Here is an 18,526-nt window from a genome sequence, read left to right as displayed (position 1 = left end):
TGAATGAACAAATTAAACGTACAACTTGTATTGGGGCAGCAGGAAGTACTTCTCTTTAGCTAAGACCTTATGGTGAATGGACAAGGGAGACGGTCAGAAAGGTGGATTAGGGCCTGGAATGACAGAGTGAAGACTCGACTTTATTTTTAAGCTGCATGAAGGCAGATGAGTAAATAGATGAGGGATAGAGTCTGAGCAAACTTCTGAAGGAGCTCCGAGGAGAAGACCTGTGATGGAGAGAGCTTGTACTTTTACCTCTATCTGGAGGAGTAAATATATACTGGAGACAGAATTTCAACTTTCAGGCAAGAAAGCATATGATTTTGAATTGAGTTGCACTGAATTAAATTACATTGAATTGACTGAATAAATTAACTCATTTTACAGATAAATAAGCTAAAGTTTCTGAACAGGTCAATGTAACCAATTTCTTCACCATGACAGGTATTTCATGAACTTCACATCATTATTTTCACAGTAATGACCTTGGGATGCTGCATAAGTTTCTTAACCCCTCAAAGCCTTCCCTGAAAGCATTTTGGGAAATTTCCTGAAATTCCAGAGCACTTCTGTTTTTAATAATTTCAGCAGTAGAAAATCTGAACACTGATAGACTTTTGATTTTTTTTAAAGCAGTTAAAAGTCTTTGGTTCATTTCTGTAAATATTTATTGAGCACCTCCCATAAGCTGAGAATTAAATTAATAGGTGCATGAAGAATACAAAACTGAAAAAGAAATATCCCTTCTGTGTCAGGGGAGTGGGGAAGGCAGTCACATCTTCATGAAACCATAATACATTTGTAATAAAAGTATCTCATATTAAGTCCGTGCAGCAAGTTGACTGATCTATTTGCTTCCTGGGAATCACACTGTGGGACTCATTAACAGGCAAAGGCCGTCCATTCTTGCCTGCATTACCATGAACGGCAGTTGCTTTGGCATGGGTGAAGTCACAGATGTTACCTGTGGTTGGAGAGAAAAGAAATTATATTTACTAAGCACATGCTGTGTGCTCAATGCAATGCTGCTTTTACAGTCTTAACCCTCAGAGACTTTAGGAAGTAGGTATGATTTTTTGTTTTATAATCCCTAAGGGACTTCATGGAATATGTCCAAGTTGATAGAGACCTCGTTTGAGTTCAGGTCTGTCTAACCCCAAAGCCACCTGCGTTGCCACTCACCTTCTTAACATGGAGCAGAAAAGGAAGCAGTCTAAGTTCTGTGGCTTTTCATTTATTTCTGGACTTGTCCTTCACTTGATTTTATTATGTTTTCATTAGAAATCATTTCATTAAATCTTTTAAGACCCCTTTAGAATGTGGAGAAAGTAATAAGTAGAGAATGGGAGTGCTTGGGCCAGAACATTTTTACAAAAAGGGGGAAAAAATGTTTTAAATTAGTACTGAGAAGTGCTAATCCTTCTAAGGGTAGAGGGCCTGGAAGAATCCAGATGGTGCCTCTTTCCACTTCCAACCAGCCTCACTGCCAGAGAACACACTGGGCTCATTTCCTTCCCACTCAGGGTAATTCGGATTTTAAAAATACAATGCAGTCCTAAGACTGCAGCCCTGAATTCTTTATGGTAAAGGCAGGAGAACCTGAATTAGCAAAGAGAGCAAGGTAAACAAGCTCTCTTTTTTCTCAAAGTCTGCAAACAGGAACACTCCCCAAGGAAGATGGCCCAAAGGTGATGCATTCCATGCCTTAGGCCCTTGCAGGAGTATTTTCTAGCAAAACAGGGAGGCAGGTTTCCCTACCTTTGGGTTTTCAACTACCCATGATATAGGCTTTACTTGATGCAAAGCACTGTAATCTTTATGTTTTTCTGTATAATTGTCCAACCAGAACATACATTACTTAAAGGGTTTTTTTTTTTTTTAAAGTAAAGACCTGCACATAGAGACCCCTCCGTGCATCACAAATCTTCTCCTAATGCCCCCATTGTACAGAAGACATCAGTGTTGACACTTGGTCTGTTTATTGTCATTTTGAAATATGTAGAGCTTGTTAAGGCTAAAAACCGTCCACTAAGTTACCTATTGTTTGATAGATTGAATTCCAGCTATGGTCCATGGCATAGAGGAAAGGCTAAAGGAAAACAAACATGGATCTACTTCTGTTTTTCAGTTAAGACTTAGTTCCCTGGTCAGAAGTCTACCAAGCACCTGAAAAGGTTGAGTTAAGATAGTTCTTGACTTCATGATATCCTACTGAAAGTAACTATATGTGTGATGTATCAACATTTTCATTTAAAAATTACTACAATCAAAGCTAGACCTTTATCATTGTTAGTTTGGGAATAGAAGGAACACATTTACTAATTGCTTCTCCCTGCTGTGGAACTTCATGGGTCTGTAGTTAGTCTTGACATGTGCACATATGTGTGTTGCGTGACTAATTGAAAATAGTCTTGGAAGAAGTTCTTTTTTAACCTCTGAAGAAAGGACCTCTGAAGAAAGGACCGATGCAGGGGACACGGGTTCATGCCCCGGTCTGGGAAGATCCCACATGCCGTGGAGCGGCTGGGCCCGTGAGCCATGGCTTGCGCATCCGGAGCCTGTGCTCCGCAACGGGAGAGGCCACAAAAAAAAAAGTCCACATGTTTTGGATGGATGGATATGACTATGTAGAACTTACCCCCAAACAAGGAATTCCCAGTCACTAGTCCTCTCCTGGAAATGGAATATTCCATCCTTTTGACCCCACTCTACAAAGCAACCCAGTTCCCAAGGCCAGACACACACAGACTAAAAACTTGAACTCATGACCTTCAGATCCTAGACATTAATTCAGTACCTGTCAAAATGTGACCAGGACCACCTGCACCAGAGTCACCTGAGCTTGCATGTTAACATTGCGATTTCTATGCCCACACCGTCATTCTGGGTTAGAATCTCAGGTGAGGAGAGATGGGGGCCTGGGAAGCTGCCTTCTCAACAGCGCCCCTCTGGTGGCTCTTATGTATGACGGGCTTGGAAACAACTGGTCTGGTCCATCCACTCATGTTACAGATGAGAAAACTAAGCACCAGAGAGAGGAAATGACTGGCCAAGTGCACACAGGCCAAAAATACAGACTTTGACCTCTAGCCTAATGGTTTTGTATAAGCGGCTATCTGACTTTGGTGCCTGCTAGACCTCGAATGGAGGTCCTTCGAATGGGAAAGGAGATGCTGCCACAAGGTAGCGCCCAGAGAGTACTGTGGCTCGTGGTCTTTATAACCAACAAACCCTCTAGAGAGTGACAGCCCTGGTCTTTTCCAGCCTCGACCCTCCAACCAGTAGCTCAGAGTCCAGGTGTAGGGATGGTGTGAGCACTGGGGGGAAGGTCAGCTGCTCTAAAGGCCTTGGCTCCCTCCCCTCCCCCGCAGCAACCTGGATGGTTGCCTCGTGTAGGATCCCATCCAGGAGCTATTTCAGGGTCTGGCTTAGGCCATGGAAAGATTCCTCAGTTTTGCCAGATAAGGGTTACCAGATGACCGTCACTGGTGGAATATATATATATGTGTGTGTGTGTGTGTGTGTGTGTGTGTGTATATATATATATATATATATATACACACAAAGATTGCGAATTCTGGTTTTGGAGGAATTTCTTTTATAGTCCTGATTTCTTGGAATATGAAGGTTTCACTCTCAATTAGCAAGGGGAAAAAAAGGATGTGAATGAAGTGCTGTCCTGATTGGAAGCAGGGTGAGTTTTTCAGACACTGACATCCACGGCTGAGTTTGGGACATTGCCAGTGGTGAGCTGGACTAGCTGCCAGCTTAGAATTTGGCAGGACTGGGGTGAATGGTCCCTGTGAACCCCAGCTCTGCTCTCACTCTCTGAAAATCAGGGGGCTGAACCATGACCTGAGATTGGGGAAGTTTGTGTCATCGGCTTAATTCTAACCCAGTCTTACTGGTGACACCGAGCATGTCGCCGAGCTCTCTGGGCCCTGGGCCCCTTTCATCTTTAAAGGGCAGGATTGGTCAAGGAATCAGTCTGGCTCTAGGCTTCTGGGCTGTGTGTCCAGGTTAGGGGGTGGGTGTGGAGGTAGAAGGGAGTACGAATCCCTCCCCCATTCCCAGCCTTGCTTTTAAATACAGTGGCCCTGATTTTAGGTTTTATAGATTCATGCCTCCATATAAGGGTTTTTTTATTTAAGAAAACAAAAACCAAAAACAAAACAGATGTTAGAAACTAAAGATTGACCGCCAATGAACTAGGTTCTTTATTCTAGTTGTGCATTAGAATTGCCTGGAGCATCTTCCAAAAAACAAAAACAAAGAAACACACATCCCTTCTCCCTCCCCCACTCCACCCAGTTAATCTGATCAAATCCGTCTGGGCTGAGGTCCCAAGCATCAGTATTTCTTCAAAGATCCAATGTGATTCTGATGTGCAGCCCCGTTGAGAAGCGCAGGACGGGATGCTTGTGCTGCCTGGTTCTCCTGAAGAAGAGTCACGCAGACTCCTGCCCCGCTGGAAGAGCTAAGAGGGTCCGGGTGGCCACTGGCTGGGGAGCCGCGGCAGGGCGTGACCTCTGACTTGGTGCTCCCCCGCAGGCATGCCCGGGAAGAACAACGTGGCCGCAGCTCTGCGCCAGGCCCCCGGGCAGAACGGCACAAGCTTCCACGGCTGCATCCGGAACCTTTACATCAACAGCGAGCTGCAGGACTTCCGGAAGGTGCCCATGCAGACCGGCATCCTGCCCGGCTGTGAGCCGTGCCACAAGAAGGTGTGTGCCCACGGCACGTGCCAGCCTAGCACCCAGTCCGGCTTCACCTGCGAGTGCCAGGAAGGATGGACGGGGCCCCTCTGTGACCAGAGGACCAATGACCCCTGTCTTGGAAATAAGTGAGTCTGGGCTGCTTGGTAGTTAAACCCACACACTCCAACCTTCAAAGCAAAACCCCAGAGAGGAAAGAAGGAAAGGGGGAGGGGGAAGGGAGAGAAAGAAGTCAGTTCATTAGCATTGTCTCCCTTATATTCCATCCATCATCCTCCCTCCTCCATTCTTATCCTCTCTGCCTGACCCATTTCCATCTCTGCGGTCCTCCACTGTAGGTGCGTCCATGGCACCTGTCTGCCCATCAACGCCTTCTCCTACAGCTGCAAGTGCCTGGAGGGCCATGGGGGCGTCCTCTGTGATGAAGAGGAGGATCTGTTTAACCCCTGCCAGGCGATCAAGTGTAAGCATGGGAAATGCAGGCTCTCAGGACTGGGACAGCCCTACTGTGAATGCAGCAGTGGATACACTGGGGACAGCTGTGATCGAGGTAAGCCAACCCAGGTGGGCACCGACCTCTATCTTGGCAAAGCAAGAGGGGCCCCCATCTTTGAACAGAGAGAGAGAGACAGGAAGACACACAGAGGGGAGTGATATGAGGAACGCCAGGTCTTTGCAGTATTTGTAGTTGCTGCTGTTGATTTACTTAACAGTGTTACAGGAAGGCACAGATGTGAAATGTCCTAAACCTCCGTTGCAAGATATTATACACCCTTCACAAGTCTTCTCACACTTGATTTGCTATGAAATACTACTTTTCCCTTAGGCGGGAGCACATTTACTTTCCTTCTTTCTTACCTTTACCTGCTGTTCTCATCTGTACAGATTACTGATTCATCTTCTGGCACAGAGAAGACGGTACTAATAATTCTGCTCTAGTTTTAGGACAAAATCGCCTTTGACCTTAGAATCAACTGATTTATCACAGTAAATTATGCAGGTGAGAGGGATGGAAACAGGCTGACATCTCAGCCCACCTATTTCCTTCTCCTGTGTCTGCGTGATCAGAATGTGCTTTGCCTCCAGCTGGCAGGGATTTTGTTGTGTGTATCGGAGGGATGAGACGAGAGGAACGTGCCCATGGAGGCTTTTAGCAGATGTCTCTTTTTGAACTAGTTCATACTTGGGTAATTTATGAAGTTAGTGGAATGTTACTTGTATTAAGTAACAGATTGAACGATATTAAACTCCAGGTCTAATAAATTAAATTGCGTACTCTCTGAAACGGCGCCCTCGGTAAACAAAACCAGCTGTTAGTAGTGTAAAAACAGAAGATGTATATTTTTGCTATAAAAGAAAAGATTTAGGAATCCAATTTTCTTGTCAGCCCGAAAGCATAGTATTTACAGTCCACATATAAAGTATTCACTTTGCTGAAAATAAAGGCCGAAAAGAAGTGTTTTTCAAAGAACTGAAGGCTGTGCCACCGGGCCGTAATGTGGAATAGCATAACACTGAAAATAGCCGTTACAAACAGGAAGCGAAAGCAGTGTCTCCTGAAGTGAGTGGTAGATTGACGGCCACTTCACACGACTGACAGCGACTGCCCTTATACTGCTTGTGCTTTTTGTTCTTTTCTAGAAATCTCTTGTCGAGGGGAACGGATAAGAGATTATTACCAAAAGCAGCAGGGCTATGCCGCTTGCCAAACAACTAAGAAGGTCTCCCGGTTGGAATGCAGAGGGGGGTGTGCAGGCGGGCAGTGCTGCGGACCTCTGAGGAGCAAGCGACGGAAATACACTTTCGAATGCACTGATGGGTCATCGTTTGTGGACGAGGTTGAGAAGGTGGTGAAGTGTGGCTGTACCCACTGCGCCTCCTAAACCATGTCCCTGGCAGCTTTGGTCTTTGGAAAATGTTGTATACTTCTTGACCCTGTTGGACTCACGAATGCTTCATAGTGGAAATAATTGAAATATATTGTAAAATACAGAACAGACTTATTTTTATTATGAGAATGAAGACTTTTTTTCTGCATTTAGAAAAAAAAAAAAGAAATGCTTGAACTAAAGCTTCCCCAACACTGGAGAAGTATAAAGAATGATACACCTGAAGGCATTAGAGCAATGATGGAAACCATGGTAACTTGGATTCATCTTCGTAACTTGCTGGAGACCAGCAGAAGCACATACCCAGGGGAGAGACGAGGTTCTCTCTGCTGATGTGAAGTTGCCCAGAGCATAATCTCCTGTGCCCTGGTTTGCATCTACGCAGTTCATGAGGACAGACCAAGCACATGTGTGTGAGTGAGGGTGCAAGGCAGATGAATGGAACTCCAGCATTCACAGCCAGAATGAACGGATGAGAAATATTTTGTGCAGAACATAAAGTATCCTGAAGACCTGGGTTCCATTCATCAGAGGAGACGAGAGTGCTAAAATAAATTTTATCTTCTTTTTAAACGTCAGCATGTTAGCAGGAGAAGCACACAAAAGTGTTTATCTACCGTTTTCCAGTATTAATTTTTTGTAATATAAATGACAAAGGAGATGATAAAGAACCAATAGATTATTGATAAATAAATTAGTAATAATATGAATTTTTGTTTCTATGAGTTCTAAACAGCCCTATACAGTATTCGGTTTCAATGAGAAATATTTATTGTATCAAAGTACATTGTACTTAACATTCTAGGCCATCCTTTTGCTGTTTCTCAATGCTTTAATATATATTAATTTATAATTGTCCTGATATTTTTGTACATTTCAAACTTAAAAATCAGGATTCTTTTGTGGTTTTTTTGGCAATAGTACTAACATAGGGTGTTATCTTGGGATAAATATGTGTTGATCTGTTTGTTTACCTTGACATCTGACCACTGGTGTCACTGACCTACTGGCCTCATTCAGGACACCTGCAGAGGGTATGTAAAGTCTATGCGTGAGACGGTCATTGTACAGAAAGAAGCGCCCCTCTGCAGCGTGTCCTCACAGAACAGAAATGGTGTGTAGCAATCGACACTAGAAAAGTAGATCTTTTACAAGTTAATTATTTCCTCGACTTTTTTTGCCCTTTTACCGAGGGTGGGGCGGGGAGAGAAAAGGCTGTAATGTCAAGAACTGTGATTTTTTTTTTCCCCAAACAATAAAGCTCCTTTATTACCTTAATGTTCCCATGTTAACATGTTTGCTGCTAAATTACAATGTAGAATTGATAAGGATTTATAGTGGACTGTGCTCTTCCCTCATTAAAATCCCAGGGTACCCTGTAAAGATGCAGATGTTTCTTTCCAAAAACATTTTTACAAAGAAAACTAGACGTACATGTATAATTCAGTGTGCTTTGTCTTTCTCCAGACTAATATCAGTTACACTACTGATGTTTGTAAATTAAACAGATATTTACTTCATTAACAGCTTGTTGGTTTTCTTAGAAACTGCACAGTATTTAGAGTCTCCTCCTTAAGAATTTCTTAATCAAGGTGATACCAAAAGAACAGGGAGGGAAACCTATACCTTTTTGTTGCCAGAAATTGGTTTGAGATCAGCATACTGTGACATCTGGGTACTTTGGGATGGCCACATGAAAGAGATGGAGAAAAGAACATATTCTTGGCTAAGAAAAACAGTGCATATTCAATTAATTTTTCCCCAAAAAATATTATAAGATGAAATCTAACTCAACCAAAATGGTATTTTCCTTTATGCTGTTCTTTTCCCCTCAATTAGATCCAGATGGAAAATAACACAAGAAAAAGAGAACTTTTCTCCAAAGGTACTGTCAGGCAAGGGTTGGTAATATCTAGATATACTATCCAGAACAGGAAAATAACACTGACTGGGTGGGATATTAATCCTCACCCACCAGCTAAAAGTTTTTCATTTATTTCCCTGTAAGAAAATCATGTGTGCGTGAACTCACGTGGACACGCGTGTGCACATGCACACCCGCGCAAGCGTACGCGCACACACACACACATACTGCTGTTTCACAGACACAAATGTCCAATCATTTATTCACTCTTGTTTAAAATGTCTACATTTTAATAATATAAATATTATGCAGTCATTGTAAGCCATTTGTTTATTCCCACTGGTTGCTTCTTTTCTTCAAGGGTTTGCATTATCTTAATAGTCATTGCTTTTCGAGGGCTTATTATATGGCAGGTGCTATGCCATGGGCTTTATATGAAATATTCATCTCCCTCTACAAACCTGTGGGATTTTTATGCTGCTTGTTTTCCACAGGCATAAACAGCTCGAAAACAGAGGAGCTGAATTCCAGCTCAGGCCCTTCAGATCACGTGGTCTATGTTCAAGAGGTAAAGGCCGAAGCTCAGTAATTACTACCCTCTACTAAGGGACTTTTAAGCCTTGGCACTCATTTCCACAGCACAATTATTCTCTATTGATCATGTCAATTTAAGTAATCTTCATTAGAGACTTTATTTTGTTTTTGTTTTTTAAGGGAAAAAAAGTGAAATATAGTAGTTTACAGAATGTTATTCTTTCTCCTTCCTGCTTATAAAGACACAAAATAGAATTATGTTTGCCTGGAATTTGGGCTGATTTAGCAAGTTTCCTAGGGGATTATTTGCTTCGTAATGGGGCTACATTCTGCAAGAGTCCTTCTTTGAGAAAATTCAATAGTCAAATAATTACTAGTAAATGAGATAAGGACATTATTCATGTTACAAAAGGCTGCCTACTTACAAAGCCTAGACCATAGGATTTCTTTAATAGGAAACTATTTTGGAGTATTTCCAACAGATTCAATATATTAAAACAAAAAGCATTTTGCATATCTCAGAGTCAAGGCTGCTTCACAGAGTAATGTACAGTTTTTTTGGGGTTTTTTTTGCAGTATGCGGGCCTCTCACTGTTGTGGCCTCTCCCATTGCGGAGCACAGGCTCCGGACGCACAGGCTCAGCGGCCATGGCTCACAGGCCCAGACGCTCCATGGCATGTGGGATCCTCCCGGACCGGGGCATGAACCCGTGTCCCCTGCATCGGCAGGCGGACTCTCAACCACTGTGCCACCAGGGAAGCCCAGTAATGTATAGTTTTAATCTGAAAAGATAAAGTAATTAAACATCCCTAATGTGTTTAAAGTCTCACATGAGTGAGGCGGTACCGTCAAGGACATGCCATGGAGGTTTGACATGTGTTCAATTTAAGATGTGTTCATTGAATAATAACTCTCTCCCTCTTCAGAATTTGTGTTCACCAAAGATTTCCTGAAATTATTTCTAAGCACTAATAGACTAACCCTGGGTTTAGAATTGCTCTGAGCATTTTCTTTTTGGATGGCTTGCTTTGTCAGCAGCAATTCTTTCTGGAGAAATGATTGAAAGACTGTGGAAATCAATTCAGGACTTAAAGATCCTGAGTGTCATGGTGTCATCTGCCTCATAGAGTGACCATTATTTCAAAAGTCATGTTTGTAAAGGTATATAAGCTGTAAAAGTATATAAGCTGTAAAAGTATTTAAGCTATAAAAGTATATGAAGCTTTATATAAAGTATATAAAGCTATATAAAATACATAAGCTATTTTTCATTCTTAATCCTCTCTTGGGTACTCAAAAGTGACTTAAATTTTTATTTCCTATCTCCTGTTATGTGCAAGGAGCTATGCCAAACTTCTGATATATAGTTTCAAACGAAACAGATATTGCTTCTGCCGTTTTAGAGCACACACTCCATGCCTTTGGAGTTGAGGTTAAAATGGGTGATAGATAATATACAAATGACTGAACTAATATATAATTTCAGATTGTGATAATCTCCCTGAAAGAAATTATGAGGTACTAGAAAAACGTAGAGCAGAGGGATCCAATCAAATACATATTGGGAGTTAGGGAATGCCTCTGTGAGGAAGTGACGCTGAAGCTAAGTTGTGAAGGATAAAGTAGGATGTGCAATGGAAACAGATGGAAATGTATGTGAGGGTCAAGTGGGGTGGAGTCCATGCAGAGGGAACAGCCTGTTTATAGGCCTGAGGAGGGAAAGACTCTTGCGTAGGCAAGGGAACAAAAGAAGTCAGTGTGGTCAGAGTGAGGCATATATTTATTTCATGTGTGTAATACAACAATGACTATTTTCTGGCTTTATTAACTCGCTTCATCTATTTTTTTGAGCGTCTCTTTACGGTAAGCTTTTAAAGTGCCAACAAAAATGGATTTTCATTGTAAAATAGCAACTAGTTAGTAGTGTTTAACGCAGTTCCAAATGAAATACCTCTGAAGACACAGAAAATATCAACACTTACAATAGCACTGAAGATTAAGAATAGTATTTCTGGAATCTCAAAGGCATTTTCATGAACTCAGAAGCTGATGAGGCTGGATTAAAAGAAACAACTGCTGGCCAACCCATGCTTTGAAACTCATGAGCATTCTTTGCTCTGGACACTAAGGCAGAGACTCAGGAAAGGGGTCAACTGAAAAAACAAAAATACCTGTGCATTAAGGGCACCGTTTTGTGAGGATGCCAAGGGCTGTTCCTCCAACCAGTGAGGTAAAATTGTTCTTCATCTGCTAGGATGCTCCAATTCTCATTAAAGAAACCAAAAGAGTACAAAAACTACTATACAGTGTTACACTGAATCTTGAGAGATGTCTCTATAATAAACCATTGTAGATATGGATTGAGCCTAGAAGAGCCATGGTAGCAATGCATGCTTAGAATGATGGGAGAGAGAAGTACTTCATCAGTTCACAGAACAATTGCATTATATGGCTCACTATTAAGCAAAGTAATATGGTTTGAGCAAAAGCATGGTGGTGGAAATTACAGGCCATATATGGGGGTGAGAGCTAAGATATTCAGAATTCTTGTTGGCAATAGAAGTTTACTGAGATTGTCTGAGTAAGAGAATGATTTGTCAAGACCTGAAATATGGGAATTTTAGATGGGTAGCAGAATGTAAAATCAATTGATCAGGTAGCTATTTCTTAAGTATATAAAAAGGTAAGAGCCAGGAATTAAAAAGGGGGGGAAATGGCAAATGAATTAGAAGAGACTCTATAAAGTGTATTGTTACAGTGGGAGAATTACTAATTCATGATGAATTGGGTGTTTGGCAGGGAAGAAGGGGAAATCAGGTGTGACTTCTTTTGAGCTTGTCTGTTTGTTTCTGCTTTTCCTTAAAGCACAAGAATTGAAATGTGGGTTTCGCTGCAGCATAGTGACTGCATAGGGCTGGAAAGCACTTGAGGATCAGAGTTGCTGACCTGGGAAGCCCCACCCTTATGCTCTCAACCCGTCTTCCACTCCACTGAATGAACATAATGCATTTTTCTATATCATGTCTTTACTACCTTTAATTAAATGTCTTTACTGAACTCCTTTGTAGGATAACATCCAAACTCTAGTGTGGTATTCCAGATTCGTCACAAAGTGACCCCCCCAAGCCTGTAACTTATGCTCTTAGATTGCCAAATTGTAGGAAAGGATATTTTAAAACAGATTATGAGCTGAGATGTCTAAAACCATAGGTATAAGATTCACCCACATAGAAGTGGTCGCTGAAGCCAAGAAAATGGATGAGCTAATTTAGATACTCAATAGAATGAACTTGACCAGAAGAATAGGACCCAACTTTAGATAATGCTCACATTTCTAGAATGAAGTGGTCCCAGAATGGAGATGAAGAAAGAGCAGTTTTAATAGAATGATGGAGTAGTAGCTGGATAGCCATGGAGAGGAACAGAAGTTATGAGTAATAGACTTCCCTCTCAATAAGTCTGATAGCAAAAGAAGAGGTGAGTCAGGATGACAACTGGAAGAGTTGGTGAGGTCACGCGGCACTCATTCAGTGGGTCAGTAAGGACTGGTTTATCCCCTGCAGTGACAGCTTGTGAAGGTGTGGGGCAAGCACTTGAGGTAGGTACTGGAGGGAATACAGAGGTCTAAGCTGAAGGAGCAAGGCCACACCAGCTCATCTCTTACATGAGCGAGTTGAACATTGGAAGGTTTTACTGGGGCTGAAGAAACAGGATTCCTGAAAGCAAGAAGCCACAAAATTATTGAAACAGAGTCGAGAGAGTAATATATATATATATTGCATATATATATATATGCAACAGTTCTTTTCCAAATGGACTTCTCAGTTGCCTCTTCCTCCCACAGAAGGGAAATAGAGGACATTGCAAGTGCTAACTGTGTCCAGAGACACAAAATTCAGCCCAGTGGAGGCGTTGCCATCTTGCATTTGAAACTACCTTTGCCTTTGTGTCAGTATGTAGGTGGCTGAATTTGGATTCCAAAGAAAATCAAATGTAAAAAAAGCACACACACAAAATGAGAGAGTGGGAGAAAGAGCCACACAGACAATCATCCAAAATACTTGCTGTCATTAATCTTACTCTCCCTCCTTGAAATGGCTAGAATTATTTTCAGTTTGTTCATAAGATTGTGGCAGAGAGATTAAGTAACTTGCCCAAGGTCACACAGTCCAGATTTCCTGACTCTAACCATAATGCGATATTGATTTTATTGGAATTGATGGGCAAAGTCTGTGAATGTCCTCATAAGGTAATACCAGAGAAATGAGTATTTCTCAAGGGGAATTATCTTGTTTTTTTTTGTTAAAAAATGTCCAGGAATAGCACTCGCTTGCCCAATAAAAACACATTAAAATCTTCTTTATATCTCTCATTTGGTAAAGAAAAATAAATAGTGCTTTTTTACAGGAATTTTCTTTCAGAAACTGAGCCCAGAGAGATGGAATGAGTTTTATGTGGCTGCTGAAGGATTCCTGGTCATCCTTCCACTCAGGTGTGCCTTGATTGAGGGAGCCAGCCGGGAGCAATTGAATTCTGTTGCTAAGATAGTCTCAAGGACAGAATGGGACATGCCCTAGTCCAGTTATATCAGCCACAAAGTTGCAGGCTTGGACTCATTCTAGGTCTCAGGCATTCTCTGTAAGAAAAGAAAAAAAAAGACATGAAAAAGAACTAGAGAGAAACTTCTCTTTGAATAGGTATGTCTGATAACATCCCTGTTCACAATTTCAAAGGCCTGCATTATCCCAGAAAGGAGAAAGATGCACATCTGTGAATTGCCTGATCTTGCAGTTACTTGATCCTGCTTGGTTTCTGCTCACAATATCACTATTCAATTGCCTCGACCACCAGTTCTTACTTTCAATTACATCTCTACATTGATTTTTTCATTCCTATTATTCCTACGTTAGCTACAATTCTTCCCTTCTGATGCCTGTCCACTCCTTTTTGGAGCTGTGAAATGAACAGGAACACATTTCTGAATGACATGCACAATACTCCATTTGATTAGGAAATAAATCTCTTATCATTTGGCAAGAAAAGCATGGTGGTCTCACAGCTCAGAGAATGAAGTGGAAGTCCCTATTCTGTCTCATATAATCTGATTTTCCTTTTTCCCTCTTTCTTCTAAATGGTTTCATATTTTAGAACATTAACACAGGACTTTACCATTAGGAAGGACAGTCTGAGAATGAAGAGTGGGAGTGTAGTGATTCTCATCACAGCTGTGATCACAACCCTGCACACTGAAAGGCCAAGCGTACAAAGAGGGAAGAGGCCCTGGCAGTTCAATTTGGTCAGACCTAGAGTGGCTCCTTCTAGGCCCTGATACGTGGGTACACATGCTCACACACACACACACACACACACACACACACACACACACACCATGTGGTTTCCTAGAACAAAATTTCACCTATAAACTCACTAATTCCAAAGTCAGAATAAATTAAGGAAAACCCCATGATATGTGGTCACCTGAGCTTTTAGCCCCAACTAAAGAACCTACATTTACAGAAATTTTGGAGTGCCCAACTCAGAGACCATGTGAGCTTATCGGCTGAGAGAGATAAACAGGATTCTAGAAATCTAATCTTCCCTCACATGGGAAAAAATTAAGTTACTCACAGAATTGCCTGAGATCCAGATCTAAAAGAATAATAGTTGCAGCTTTGCATACTCACATTTTCTTTACCTGAATCCTATTCTTTTTAAGAGCAGAATCTCTATACACAAAGAAGCAATTTCAGTTGTGGCTGTCATGGTACAATATGAAACTGACCGGTGAGCTCATAGTAAGAAAAGCACATCTGGAAAGACATCCTTGCCCTAAGAATATCAAGGGGTTACTTTTGCAAGTTCCTTTTCCTCACCTCAGCTTGGATCTTCCTCCTTTCACATTCCAGGTTAATGGAAGTGTGTATCCAACCCTTGTTGTCGGGATATACCAGCATGCCTTAGTCCATCTCATGTGGACACCATGACATATCTGCCAGAAACACTTCAGGACCAAAGCACTTACCTGCCAGCTGCTGGACTCACTGCTATTGGACAGCCTTTAGCTATCAGACCACTTTGGACTTGTTTAGCTTAAGAGAAAGCTCTTTTCCAGGGTCCCACACTCTTTCCAGAGTGTGTGCATTTCTACATGCAGTGACTAGAGGATGAGAGCATATAAATGCCTAATACCCTGTCTTCAATGTGAGATGTTGATGAAGGGCCACTCCAGCTTCAGAACTCCCCATGGGATTAGCCAAAACCTTTAAGACTGCATCACAATACCACTTCTCCCTCTGCCCAAGCCTGCTTCCTTCCCTTCCTTTCGATGGGTGGTGATTCTACAAACACTCCCTCATAGGTCTTATGTGTGCACTGCCAGCTTCCTGGGGAATGCAACCTGGACTACACCTGTCTCCAAGTCAGGTGGTGAACAGGAAGATGCAGTGCAGCAGCGAGATGAGCATTGAGGTACAGAAAGTGGCAAACTGCCACCTCAGGGAAATCAGGGAGATAACATGTGACATTTCTAAAATGAGATTCGATGGCAGAGTGGCAGCCTGCTTGAGTGAGCCAGTCATTACTGTCTGAGCCCCCACATGGTTAGTGCCCTAGAAACTGGAAGAAATTTCCTTCTCACCTGTTCTGTACCTTTGCCACAGGTTTCACACTTAATCGTCAACAAAGGGTCCAGGTTGCTGTCTTACAGGCTCAGAACCCCAATACTTCCCCTTTCATGGCCTTCCTTCAAGATCATGCAGTCTCCTCATTCAGCCTCTCAAACATAAAAAAAAATGATTTCCACCTCCTCATTGGAGAATAGAGCTTCATCTCCTCAAAGGTCTTGACCTTGGCAACCCAAAAGCCTCCTATAACTCAGGATGTTTCACTCTTCCAGGAGCAAAAACGGAATTATCTGGTGTCCTAGTCAGCTCAGGTTGTTATAACAAAATACCAAAGACTGGATGGCTTAAGGAACAGAAATTTATTTCTGGAGGCTGCAAAGTCCAAGATCTAGGTGTCAGTCAAGTTCTCTCTGGCCTGGTGCAGCCTACAATCGCTTTTGTTGGCCACAAGTAGAGCAAGAAATGAAGAAGATGCTGTATGCCTATCACTCTGGCCAAACAGAGAGTCACAAGAAGGAATGGTGTTTTAGTTATCAACTGTTGTATAACAAAGTTCCTAGTTCTCAGGGGACCTGACAGAAACAAACACAATTAATCTTTGTAAGTTGAATACCAGCAACTTAAACATTAGCTGAAAACCCAAAGTGATAGAATACAAAACACTAGAGGAAGTAAGCCACCATAGATAGGGTTAACAGGAACAAGAATCAGGAGAATTAAATCCACTTAGCATTCATATATTTGAATTATCATATATAAAATATAGGAAAAGCATATCTAAAATATTTAAAGAAATAATCAGAAATTAAAATATGTGCCAGGAATAAGACAAGGTAGGTTTTAGAAAGAACCAAAGAAGTATGAAAAATATAGCTGGTGAAATTAAGCACCAATATGAGTTAAAAAACATAACAGATACAATTGAAAAGAGAATCGATGAACCAGAAAGTAGATTTGAAGAAAATTCCTATAATGCAATATAAAGGGACAAAGAGATGGAAATATGGGGAAGGGGGGGGAGGTAATGATAAAATGATGATAGTATGAGAAAGTTTAACATATCTACTCAAGTTTTCAGGAAAAATAAAATAGAATGAATTGATGAGAGCAAATATTAAAAGAGATAATGTTTAAGGATTTTCCAGAATGGATCAAAAATATGATTCCTTTGATTCAGGAAATGCAGCAAAGCTGAGGCAAGATAAATAAAATTTATCTTAAAATAATTAAGAAATTAACTTAATTATTACAACCAAACTGCAGAACACCAAAGATAATAAGATCCTAAAAGCAGTGAGCCAGAGGAAAACAGATTATCTACAAGGTACTTAATTATTCACAATTTTATTGAGAACATACTTCTCATTGACAGCAATGGAAGTTAGAAGACAGTGGTAATGAATCCTCCAAGGGGTGAGATTGTTCAGTTCAATGTTAGTAAACTAGAGGTAGTGTGTTGGCTCAATGGAAAATTGGGGGTAATTATAGTACCTACCTCATAGGATTGTTACAAGGACTGAATGAGTTAGGCATGAAAAGGGCACTTAGCTGGTGCTGGGAAAACTGGACAGGTACATGTACAAGTATGAAATTAGAACACTCCCTAACACCATACACAAAAATAAACTAAAAATGGATTAAAGACCTAAATGTAAGGCCAGACACTATCAAACTCTTAGAGGAAAACATAGGCAGAACACTCTATGACATAAATCACAGCAAGATCCTTTCTGACCCACCTGCTAGAGAAATGGAAATAAAAACAAAAATAAACAAATGGGACTTAATGAAACTTAAAAGCTTTTGCACAGCAAAGGAAAACATAAACAAGACGAGAAGACAACCCTCAGAATGGGAGAAAATATTTGCAAATGAAGCAACTGACAAAGGATTCATCTCCAAAATTTACAAGCAGCACATGCAGCTCAATAACAAAAAAACAAACAACCCAATCCAAAAATGGGCAGAAGACCTAAATAGACATTTCTCCAAAGAAGATATACAGATTGCCAACAAACACATGAAAGAATGCTCAACATCATTAATCACTAGAGAAATGCAAATCAAAACTACAATGAGATATCATCCCAATGATATCACTACTGGGCATATACCCTGAGAAAACCATAATTCAAAAAGAGTCATGTACCAAAATGTTCATTGCAGCTCTATTTACAATAGCCAGGGCATGGAAGCAACCTAAGTGTCCATCAACAGATGAATGGATAAAGAAGATGTGGCACATATATACAATGGAATATTACTCAGCCATAAAAAGAAACGAAATTGAGTTATTTGTAGTGAGGTGGATGGACCTAGAGTCTGTCATACAGAGTGAAGTAAGTCAGAAAGAGAAAAACAAATACCATATGCTAACACATATATATGGAATCTAAGAAAAAAAAAAGTCATGAAAACCTAGGGGTAAGACAGGAATAAAGACACAGACCTACTAGAGAATGGACTTGAGGATACGGGGAGGGGGAAGGGCAAGCTGGGACAAAGTGAGAGGCATGGACATATATACACTACCAAACGTAAAATAGATAGCTAGTGGGAAGCAGCCGCATAGCACAGGGAGATCAGCTCGGTGCTTTGTGACCACCTAGAAGGGTGGGATAGGGAGGGTGGGAGGGAGGGAGACGCAAGAGGGAAGAGATATGGGAACATATGTGTATGTATAACTGATTCACTTTTTTACAAAGCAGAAACTAACACACCATTGCAAAGCAATTATACTCCAATAAAGATGTTAAAAAAAAAAAAGTTAACAATCATTAGAGGTTTAACACATGACCACTAGGAGGAGTATGAGGAAAAAAAAGAAGACACTTAGCACAGTGAAATAATTATTTAATTAGTAAGTAATTAAATGTTTGCAGTTATTACTTATGATTATT

General features: G+C 41.1%; 2 protein-coding genes across 2 annotated transcripts in view; both read left to right on the top strand.

Annotated features, from left to right (window-relative positions):
* SLIT2 (slit guidance ligand 2) overlaps positions 1–8,067 on the top strand; it is a 390,009-nt gene extending 381,942 nt beyond the window's left edge. The window contains exons 34-36 of the mRNA XM_082653966.1: positions 4,552–4,843; positions 5,054–5,265; positions 6,357–8,067. Of these exons, the coding sequence (XP_082510092.1) occupies positions 4,552–4,843; positions 5,054–5,265; positions 6,357–6,598 (746 nt within the window). The 3' untranslated portion in view covers positions 6,599–8,067. The remainder of the gene's footprint in view (positions 1–4,551; positions 4,844–5,053; positions 5,266–6,356) is intronic.
* Positions 5,203–18,526, top strand: part of PACRGL (parkin coregulated like) — a 78,225-nt gene continuing 64,901 nt past the window's right edge. The window contains exon 1 of the mRNA XM_082653965.1: positions 5,203–5,265. The gene's annotated coding sequence lies outside the window, so the exon portion shown is untranslated. The remainder of the gene's footprint in view (positions 5,266–18,526) is intronic.

This window comes from Grampus griseus (assembly GCF_964374135.1).
Source record: "Grampus griseus genome assembly, chromosome: 4".
Lineage (NCBI taxonomy): Eukaryota > Metazoa > Chordata > Mammalia > Artiodactyla > Delphinidae > Grampus > Grampus griseus.
This window is presented reverse-complemented; position numbering and strand designations above follow the sequence as displayed.